This window comes from Centruroides vittatus, unplaced genomic scaffold (assembly GCF_030686945.1).
Source record: "Centruroides vittatus isolate TY-2023 unplaced genomic scaffold, ASM3068694v2 contig_956, whole genome shotgun sequence".
NCBI classification, from domain to species: Eukaryota; Metazoa; Arthropoda; class Arachnida; order Scorpiones; family Buthidae; genus Centruroides; species Centruroides vittatus.
The window spans coordinates 104,716-116,743 of NW_027122635.1; the positions used below are offsets into that span (position 1 = coordinate 104,716).

The 12,028-nt window shown below is 31.5% G+C and overlaps 1 protein-coding gene across 1 annotated transcript in view; it reads left to right on the forward strand.

Moving 5' to 3' along the window:
• LOC136985251 (sushi, von Willebrand factor type A, EGF and pentraxin domain-containing protein 1-like) overlaps positions 1–12,028 on the forward strand; it is a 170,256-nt gene that overhangs the window by 45,050 nt on the left and 113,178 nt on the right. Inside the window, 3 exon segments of the mRNA XM_067282503.1 lie at positions 5,730–5,830; positions 8,119–8,269; positions 11,329–11,562. Coding sequence (XP_067138604.1) covers positions 5,730–5,830; positions 8,119–8,269; positions 11,329–11,562 — 486 coding nt within the window.

Here is a 12,028-nt window from a genome sequence, read left to right on the forward strand (position 1 = left end):
AAATATATTTGTTTCTTCTTTTATGATCAAAAAAATATATATATATATATATTTTTACAAATTTAAAAGTCAAATATTTCTGAATGAAAAATGACAGGACATGTTCATAATCACTGGCACATTCTGCAACATAATTTTAAAAGGGTGGTTGGTATATATTGTCGTCGGAATTAGATTAAGAAGGATGGAGACAGATTCTTATGAACAAGTAACAAGCACATCTTTAATGAACAAGAAGTGGTACAGAACTGAATGTGGTGCGCAGCCGCGCTACCAACTATATACATTAAGAATTGCCAGAGATGGCACTGCAATACATAGCATCATCCCCTCCTAAGGAGAATTACAAATAAACATAGTCTTGTAAGTAGGTAGGGGTTTTACGATGTCTACGACTTGATTCTTGAATATTAGAAGAGTCTGAAGCTAAGGCAGAATCTGAAGATGAATTTTTCATGTTATCTTTCTGAGGAATGTTTTCAACTATTGGATTATTTTCTTCTTTTTCTTCCCACCACAGCTGAAGAGGAACGAATGAAGCACCTTGAGATTCAAGGGATGCGGATGATCGAGATCTCAGTTGATCAATATGACGTTTCCATACAGAACCATTAGGAAGCTCAATGTTATATGTAACAGGTGAAAGTTTCTGAATAACTTTACCTGCAACCCAATATTCTTTAGAACAAAAGTCACGAGCAAAAATTGTGTCTCCTGTCATAAAAGAATGCTGTGGATGAACTACATTGTTATTCAATAAGGTTAAAGGATGCAACAAAGCTAGTCTTGAGCGAAGTTTTCTGTTGAATAGCATTTCACTTGGTGTTTTACCAGTAGAACAATGAGGAGTAGTACGATATGAAGTAAGAAATTGAAGGAGGGATGTCATTAAATCCCTTTCATAACTTAATTTTTTCAAAGAAGACTTAAACGTTTTGATAAATCCTTCAACTGCTCCATTAGTTGCAGGATGGTACGGCGGAGAGAATGTCTGACGAATTCCGTTCTGTGCTAAAAACATTCTGAATTCACGAGATGTGAATTGAGGGCCATTATCAGAATGAACATGTAATGGAAGGCCATGACGACTAAACCAAGATCTAAGTGCCAGAATAGTAGCGGAAGAATCTGTGGATTGCATTATTTGAATTTCAGGATATTTAGTTTTTGCATCAATACCTATTAGAAACATTTTTCCAAGGAATGGTCCAGCAAAGTCAATGTGTAATCTACTCCAAGGCTCTTCAGGAATTGGCCATCTTAAAGTATTAGTAGAGGGAGAATTTCGATGGTATGACTGACATAAGATACATTCTTTCACTGTTCGTTCTAGATCACTATCAATGTCTGGCCACCAAACAATTGATCTTGCTAACATTTTCGATTTAACGATACCTTGATGTCCAGAATGTAATTCAATGAGAACATTTCTGCGAAATTTTTCAGGAATGAATATTCTATCACCCATAAATATTAAGTTTCCTTCTAGAGAAAGGGAATCCTTGAATTTAAGAAATGGCTTAACAGTTGTATTTATCTGATGCCAATTATTCTTGATACACTTATGCAAAACATTGAAAAGTTTATCTGTACGACATGCTTCTATAAAGGCACTATTGGTAAAAGGAAGGGAGTCAAACTGCAAATTAAATAATGAACTTGGAATTGAGTTACTAAAATCTTCTATGAATAAATCATTAGTAGTATTTCTGGAAAGGCCATCAGCTAAGATAGTAGTTGCGGAGGAGATGTACTTGATTGTATAATTATAGTCATTCAATATGATGCTCCATCTTTGCAGTCTAGCAGCTACAATCTCATTCTGTCCTCTTTTATCACCGAAAATTGCAAGTAACTGCTTATGGTCTGTTTCTAAGATAAAATGGCGACCAAGAAGATATTGTCAAAATTTCTTGATACCAAAAATAATGGATAATGCCTCTTTCTCTGTCTGAGAATATTGACGTTGAGCAGGCGAAAGTAAAGCATTAGCAAACGTAATAGGACGTTTTACATTGTCAATAATATGGAAAAGAACAGCGCCGACACCAAATTGAGAAGCATCTGTAGCCAAGTATAATTCTTTGTTAGGATCATAGTGTATGAGAAGTTTAGCTTGTTTTAATGAGTTTTTTGCACTTTGAAAAGCAGATTCATGTTCTTTTGTCCAGGTCCAAGAACATCCTTTACGTAAGAGTTTGTAGAGAGGGTGTAGGTAAGTAGACAGTTTAGGTACAAATTTAGAATAATAGTTCAACATACCTAGGAATGAGTGTAGAGAATGAACATTATGAGGCTTATGAGCTTTTAATATAGGATCCAGTTTTCAGGATAAAGGAACAATTCCTTGTTTTGAAATCTCAAATTCTAAGAATTTTACAGAATCTTGTAAGAATTTGCACTTTCGTTTATTTAGTTTGATTCCTTCTGTTTCACAAATGGCTAGGATCCTTTCAATATTACTGAAATGGTCTGAATGATTTGTACCAGAAGTAACCAAGTCATCAAAATATGGTTGCGTTTTTGGAATTGTAGAGAATAATTTTTCCATAGCTCTTTGAAATAAAGCAGGGGCAGATGCAATACCATATAAGAGAGATTGCACTTATACAATCCAAGATGAGTATTGATAACCACTAAGTTTTTACTTTCGTCATCTAATTGGAATTGGTTATAAGCATCACTTAAGTCAAAGGTAGAGAACTTCTCACCTCCAAGTAATTTCATGGAAATCTCTTCCAAATGAGGTATTGAATGGACATCTATTTGTAACATCTTATTCAAGGTTAGATTGAAAAGTCCAGCTATTTTAACACTACCATCATTTTTAACTACTGGAATTATAGGCGTAGCCCAAGCACTGTTGGATATCTTAGAAATTACTCCAGCTTTTTCTAACCTAGATAACTCTGCTTCAACTTTATCCCTGAGAGAGAAAGGAACTGTCCTTGGTTTCAGAAAAATAGGATGTGCATCTGGTTTTAAGGTTAAATGAAGGGATATTGATTTAGAACATCCGATACCATCAGAAAATACAGTAGAGTGTTTGTCTAGTAGAGTAAGCAGCTTAGAGTTTGTATGTGAAATCCTGGGAGTAATACTGTTGATTTTGCATGAAAGCTTTAACTCTCGAATCCAGTCTCTTCCATTGAGATTAGCATTACCATGACGAACCACATAAAGGCAAAGTTTATGGCGAGAATGATTGTAAAGAACTGGTACTATAATAAATTCCAATACGTTCAACTTGAAATTTACATATGTGCAAAGAGAATGTTCAGACTCATATAGGGAAAAGGATGATAAGTATCTGTTGAAAGTGGATTTAGGAATAGTGGAGAGTGGGGAGCCAGTATCAACTTCAAAACTAATGTCCTTCTTGTTAATGGATAGAGTGAGAATAATAGGTGGAACTGGTGTGGAGACATCTTGAATATTGAAAAGATTAAAATAAGTAGAATTATCTATCTCTGAATAACCATTCGAATCTTTGTCGGTACAAGATAGTTGGTGTAGCTCACACGAGGATGCTTAGTTTTTCCACAAACCCTTGCAATATGACCAGGTATGCCACATTTATTACAGGTATATGTTCTAAATCTACAATTCTCATGAGAATGATCTTTGCTTCCACAAGATCTACAAATGTAAGTACTGGTTTTCTTTGTTTCGAACTTAGTTTTATCTCCAGAACTATTCCCACTAAATTCCTTTCTGTTAGAGAACTTTGTGGAACGAATTTTAAAACAATCGGTTTCAAGTGGCAATTTATTGAAACAACCTGCATCAATCAGAGCCTGTTCCATAGCAATAGCATAATTGATCACTTTCTGAAGGTCTAATTTCGACTCATTTTTAGCAAAAAGATTTGAACGGATTCTAGGGTCATACAAGCCTGACACAAATTGATCTCTTAAACGTGTTGCAAGAGAGTCTCCAAAATCACACTTTTCGCTTAAGGATTTTAACCCAACTATGAAATCATTAATCAATTCTCCTTCTTTCTGACCCCGGCGAGTAAAGTTTGCTCTCTCGGAAATTATACTAACTGATTTATTTTTATGAGATCTCATTATACTTTTTAAGTCAGAAAATGTCTTCAAAGAGGATTTATCAGGTTGACAAAGGCTTCTTAACAATTTATAAGCCACTGATCCCATCTGACTAAGAAGAGTAGCCACCATTTTTCTATCATCAGTGATATTAGACGCTATAAAGAATTCTTCCAATTGTTCCACATACTCATCCCAATCACTATTTATGTTATACGGATTAACATTAATCACATTTGCCATTTCCGAATAAAGGGAAAATAATGATAATAAGCAATTCGGTAACTTACGGGTCAAAGGTTCAAGGCCTAGCTAAACGTAGCCACGTGTTGACTTCGTCGAGGAAAAAAAAAATAAACATTAGTATTCTTGCTGAAACTTGAACAGAACTGAAGAAATAGTCTGTTTTTAATCCACCTCATTGCCAGAATTGGTATGTATGGTCGTCAGAATTAGATTAAGAAGGATGGAGATGGATTCTTATGAACAAGTAACAAGCACATCTTTAATGAACAAGAAGCAGTACAGAACTGAATGTGGTGCACAGGCGCGCTACCAACTATATACATTAAGAATTGCCAGAGATGGCGCTGCAATACATAGCAGTGGCCAACCTAATAAACTTTTACAAAGGAATAAAAATATAGTAGAATCTTGTTTTAACAGATTGCAGGATATAAAAATCTTGGAATAAGAGATTTTTTCAGATCACACCAAAACAATGTAATTTTACCTTCATTTAATGGATCTATAACTTGGAATAACAGATTTTTTCCAGCCCCATTTATTGTAAACTTTGCATTTTTTCACTGTTTAGTTGATATTTGAATGTTTCTGGCAGTTTTTAGAGTTTTATAATGCACTTGTTACATCTGGGATATGTATTTTACAATTGAAGAATTGTATGAAGACCGTCAGCAGGCTGATACAATTGAAAAGGAGCCATCTAGTGAAAAATCTGATGCTGGTCTAAGAATAGTTGCCAAAATTTAGCAATGCCATTGAATCTTTCTGAGTTATGAAAACCTTCCTGATGAGTTTCAGCATAATGAACAAGCTGTATATGATGTTGCTAATATCAATCAGTTGTTATATTCAATAAGCAGAAAAACAGCATCAAAACAAACCAACATGGACAAAATTTTTAACAAATCATGAAGTCAAGTGAAGTATTAATAAACATGTGTAATTTGCCTCTTTTTTGGGCTTACAGTTTATACAGTTTCCATCAGCTTTGTTGTACACACATAAAGCATAACACATGATCTTGTAACATATATGTTTCTATAGAATAAAGAATAGTTATCTCAAGAGACTGAATAATTTCAAGTACAGGTATTTCATATATGTAGGAGGTTAAAAAACAGAAATTTTTTCAAATAACTGATATTTTCCTGGATGTGCAGGAAATTTGTTGCTTGCAATATAACAGATTCTTGTAATAATAGATGATTTTTAACAAGCTGAGCAATCTGTTAAAACAAGATTCTACTGTATAGTGGTAGCTCATTAGCATTTTTGATTAATAGAAATAGATCATACCCTACTATAAGTTGGCCAGGTCTAGTTATTATAACTATCTTCATTCTGTTCATAAAAAATAAATGTTTTGAAAATTGTCATTACTCTTAATTATAAAGTTTTATATAAGAATTGATGATTTATAAAATATTTCAGATATTGAACCTCCAAGGGTTAAAAACTGTCCAAAGGATATTGTCATTTTTCATGGTAAAAACACTCCCATTTCTGTTAACTGGACAGAACCTGCATTTGAAGTAAGAACGATATTTTAATATATTTGTAATTAGGTTTGTATTATAATTAGTTCCGGACACTATAAAAACTCAGATAACCATTGTTTTGTTACCTGGGTATCTGAGAAAATTTGGGTAATGCAGTGTTTCTCAACATGTGATCTGAAGATCTTAAGAGGATCTATGAATGTGTTTGTGAGGGTTTTCAAGTTCTCAGAAGAAAGAAGTGCATTATATTATGGAATAAAGATGTTTAATATCATAATATCTATTTTTACTATAAAAGCATTCACTTAAGTTAAAAATATAAAATTATTTAAATTGAATAAACATTTTTAAAATAAAGACAATGTTTTAAAACATATATAAAAAATAATAACAATTGAATTCTACTCTAGGGGGACTGCTGAAAGATAAAAGTTTGAGAAACACTGGGTAATCCATATTCTTGGGATATTTTGTACTTAGTTTTCTGATTTTTCAAAAATCCATAGTAATTTACTTTTGAGATTTAAACAAAGATAGACTGATGCTGGTGTAGTGGGCTCGACAAAGAGGTCATGTTTACCTCTACTATCAACAGTCTTGGTCAGGAGCATTGCTTGTTCTCTTGGCGGCACAGTTGATCAGTCAGATGATTCAAAATATATACATTTAATCTCTAAACACAATATATACAATGATCACAGTACACAAAGAAACTTTTGTGACGTGTTGTACATGCACATACTCACCAAGAGAGCCAACACAAAAAAGACTTACTTTCCTGCGACAGAATTCAGTGGTGTTGCCAGTCCCTTGCATTATTTTATTTATTTTATTGCTCAGTGTTGCCACTTCTGGTGGCCACACTGGTAATATTTATATCTAATCACAGAACCTCTTCAGCATCCAGTAAAACATTTTACTGGACATTAGATGTTAATATGTTTCCAGTAATAGAGAAGAACATTTGCTGATAATAGTTTTTTTGTTAATATTAAAATCAATTAACTAGATTATAGTATATAAAAATTAGTGAAATGTTGATTTAATGTGTGGGTATGATTTACCCAAATTTAAATTTAAAAAACACAAAAATGAGAATTTGTACAATATAAAAGTACATTAAAATTCCAGAAGGCATGAGCATGAACACGCAATTATTAACTACAATTGATAACAATTTTTTGATGTATGCCAAATATAAAGAACTAATATTAATAAATTTTTTGAGTGCATCTGAATCAGTGGTTCTCAAAATGGATACTACTGCCCCCTGTGGGTGATGAGTAAATTTAGAGTGGTGAAAAGAAGCAAGTGGGCAGAAGGGGATGCTGGAGGCAGGGTACTAAATGGTGACGAAAGGTGAAGGTTGGGGTCACTGACAGCCTTTCCCTTTCCTTTACTAAAACAGGTAAGAAGAAACATTGCATTTAATGATTTCCATATGTTGAGAACAATGTATGGTAAGGATGCAAAGTGTGAGGTTCATAGAAAAGTTTTTCTAAGAATATTTTCAATTCTTACTCACTCAAGGGAAAATGTGTTAAGGGGCATTCGGGTACAGTTAGGGTGCATGGGTTTTATGGAACCAAAAGGGTGGTGGCTTGAAAAAATTTGAAAATTACTGATCCAAATCAATAAATCATATTTCAATTCACATTTATAGTAATCAATTAATAATTTGTATTTTCTTAGAAATTAGTTTATAATTATATTCAGTTATTTATACTTAATCAAATCCAATTTTTCAAATATTCAACAGTTTTGAATAAGGCAGTTCTACTGATTTTCATTATAAATTAACTATTTATTTTACAGGCAAACTACAGTTAGACTAAAATAAAAACCCCAAAATAAATAAATATTATAATATCTCACAAAAATTTTGTGCCATTTTCTATTAATTATTTCAATCCATTCAATTTAAGGCAACCAATTTTTTTATTTTTTTTAATAAAAATATTTTCAGTTATTTTCAAGCCATCTTCAGTTACAGCTTTTGCTTTCTAGAATTTCTCAAAAAGTTAAAACTGAAGTAAAAAACAAAAATTGAAACTGAAAATATTTTTATTAAAAAAAATAAAGAAGTTGGTTCCCTTAAATTAGGTAGATCAAAGTGATATTTTTAAATTAAAAATTCTTTAAATGTTTATGTGGTATATTGAAATATTTAAGTGAATGAATAAATTTGAATTTTTTAATTAAAATAGAAATCTAACAGCTATGAAAGTTATAAAATTAAAACTAAGTCTATTGCACTTGTTAGTAGTTTAATCATAATGTTCAAACTTTCTGTAATTAATTCATAACTTTTATTTTAATAGGACAATTCAGGAAAGATTAAAATAGATTCAAAATATCAAAATCGAAAGAGTGGTGATGAATTTCGATGGGGTCTACCAGCTCCTGTTTATTATAATGTTTCAGATCCTTCTGAAAATAGTGCTGAATGTCGTTTTAATGTAATTGTAAAACGTAAGAGTTAACAGTTTTTTTTAATATAATAATTTATTTATAAATTTTGTTTAGAAAATATTAGTAATGCATTGGAATTGTAAGGAGTATTTAGTTAAAATTGTTTTTTGTTTTTGTAACTTGTTTAAGTAACTACTTTATTTAAAAAAAAATTTATTTAAGCCATTTTCAGTTTTACAACTTGTTCCAATGAACATTTAAAGTTATAAAATTTTAAATAATTTAAAAATAAACAAATCAAAAGATATACACCACTCACACTGGGATATATGTACAACAGACACAGAACCAACTTTCAGTGTGTATAATACAAAAAATGAACACTTCACAAACATTTTCCAACTCCTTCCAAGTTCTTCTGGTGCGACTGAACGGTTATCATAGAATGTTACCGGAACTAATGCCTATTTATAAAAATTTTAAAACAATGTAATTCGAACAATCATTCAAAAATATAAATATAAATATAATGCTGCATAAGCGTTGTCATGTGCATAATGATCATTCAACTAACGACTATAATTTTGTGTCTAATAGGGCCTGCCAGGTCATCGACAACACCATTTCCTCCTCAATTTACACAGGATGACTCAAAGTTAGCTTTAAAAATTTTCTATGGTTTACAACTATTTCTGGGTCTACTGTATACTTAGGGAGGGCTGTGGATGTTCTGGCATGTTGCACATCTGAGATATGCTCTTGTATTCTTTTTCTCACAGAACATTTAGTGGACCTGATGTAAAGATAGTCCCTGTCACATATGGTGTCTTTGATAAGGACACTGTATATGCCAGGAAGTCTACTAGAGTTGGGAGGGTCTAAGCATATATAAAAAATTTACAATACACCATTATACAAAATAAATTACAAAATTACAAAATTACAAAATAAATTACAAAATTACAAAATAAATTACAAATAACCAAATGTGATATTGCAAAGATATATTACAACTTATAATTAACTAGCATCCTTAATTATTTTCTGAGTAATATTTTTAAAATTAGTGTTATCAGTTATTTATTTTTAGTTATTACTTAGTTCCCTAGCATCATTAGTGTTTATAATTTTTAGATATTTTGCTAACTCATAAACATAAACCTGTTCCATCAATCTTATAAAAATTCCTTACCTACATTCACTATTTAGAGCTGGTTTTTCCCATTTGACACTAATTTCACTCTGCTATATCCATTTTGTTAGTGAAGTTGATGCATCTTGCATACTATTAGTCACAGATTTGTAATGTTTCCTAACTCTTATTGATATTAACCATACAGTGTGTTGTGAAGATCGCGAATGTGATACACAAAGAAACTGGAATAAATATTTACAACAGGATCTTTTATTCGCGTATATAAATACAGGAAGGATTGTGGGATGCCAGCTAAAATATCTCTATCCCCAACACAGGTAATATTAGTACGGAACCCGACAAAAATATAATGACATAAGCTTCAGGTCTCGTGACGACTATTCCGATACATAGATAATTATTTTACAAAGGGCAATTACAAACATATGTAGACCTTAATTCTAAACTTATAATTAATTACAACTAATGAAGAATGATAGAAGAATTTAGGACAATAAAATAACGGATAGGAGAAGAAAAAAAAAGGAATGGGTACCCAACTATTTTGGCGCTAATGCGATGAGGTGCACATAACGGTACATATAACGGTGTATATGACGAATCTCTTCTTAATGACGAAAAAACAGTCAACACTTTCACTACACATAAAGTTCTCTTTGTCTTCACCCACGTGGTCTCGAAGACGTATTCGGGAGCTCTCTCTTTCTCGTCTTTCCTCCTTCAGCTCTGACTCAAAAGTGACTCCTTTGTCTTAGTTCTACCCCTGAGGGCTGCGTACAGTCCTATTGTCCATAATGGGGTCACATACTGTTAAGCCATTAAGCACCGGTCAGGGAAGGTCAGGGTTCCAGGAAGTAAAGATAATATGAATAGGAAAGACAAGGAAAAATATATTCTAAGTCAAAATAAAATATAACTATATATTACACAAATGGCATTTAGCCACAGTGTACCATATATAAAAATATTCTACCAGACTTTTGATTAACTTTATTGCTTGGATACTTGATTTTGATTGTGTTTTCACCTTATCTGTATTTTTCAAAAGCTTTTGATAGTGTTCTTTATAAAAATTGAGTATCTGTGTCCAAGTTATTATCAAACTATGAACATGTAAAAACCATTTGTTCTTTTCGTAAAAGTGAGTGTGTTTTTATATACCTAAAGCCATGTGTTTATAAACTAGTCACTCCTAACATATATTGATCAGTTATAAAGCATTATTTATAGGCAACAATATATAAAATACTAATTGAATGTAACTGTTTGATGCAGTCAAATGAAAGCTGGCTAGCTGGAAAAGTGATGCGCACAATTTTTTTTATCATTGTGGTTGTTGTTGATTGACTTTGAAACAGGGCAAGACAGTCAATGCTGATCAGTACAACAAAATCCTGATAATATTCTGTCATGCTATAAAGAATAAGTGCCCAGATTGCTGACCAAAGTTATGATCTTTTATAATAATGCATGCCCACATGTGGCACATGCAACAGTTGTCACATTGGAGCACTCCTTCACTAGGAAACAATACATCAACTTCTATGCAGCCCTGATCTGTCACTGGCTGATCTTCATGTTTGGTCTGCTCAAGAAGTATCTTTAAGGAAGAAGGTATGTAAATAGACAATTAGCTGAACCAAACATATGTGAATAGCTTAAAGTACAGCCATCCTCCACCTATGATACTATAATTCATTGATTAGTTGAATAGTGTGTGACACTTGTATAAATCATTTGGAAACTATTCAAACCTGTACTGTTATAACCTAATATTTCTGTTCTGTTTTTCCTCTTCACTGAGTTTCATTTGACTGTACCAAATATTTTAAAATATTTACATAGATAATTTCAGTTGAAAGGTTAAATAAAGTTTTTTAAGTTAATTATATTAGCATATGTTATATATTGTATATGCAATGTAAATATTTAAAAAATAATATTTTATATTCAAATTTTTTAGCATATGCTTGTAAATATGAACCACCACCACTTAATGGTGCTTTGGTATGTGATAAATGGCTTGGAGGTGGTCAGTTCTGTAAAGTATATTGTGAAGATGGATATGATTTTATTAGAATGCCTGAAAAAGAATATTTTTGCCAGCAGTTAGGTACTCATGCCAAGTGGGGCAGATTATTACCAAATCTAAAAAATAAAAATCAGCCATTTGTATTTCCATGGCCAGATTGCGGAAGTAAGTATTTTGTGTTTTTTTGTATTTAGTTTAATAAATCTTATAATATAATAATTAGTATTTTGCTAGCATCAAATTTCTTTATTAATAAATAGAATGATTTTACAGATTCTTTCTCATGCCAGTTATAGAAAATTAAAAACAGAATAATAAAAATCTGTTTATGGATTAATTATATAGAATAAATCTTTAAATGTATTACGTCTATAGAAATTTATATTTAGTGAGAATCACGTACAATACATACCGAGAATTGATTTTTTTTGATTTTCAGTTAAAAGTAGTTAATACTTTCATAACTAATTTTTAAAACTTTTGTAAAATTAATCTTTGGTTTTCTTTAATGAAAATTTTGATAATACATTATATTACCAAATTTGTAAAACTCTTTTTTAATATATAAAGCAATTATTTTCATAGTAAAATTATGATTTTGTTTTATGAAATCATCCATGTACAATTATGT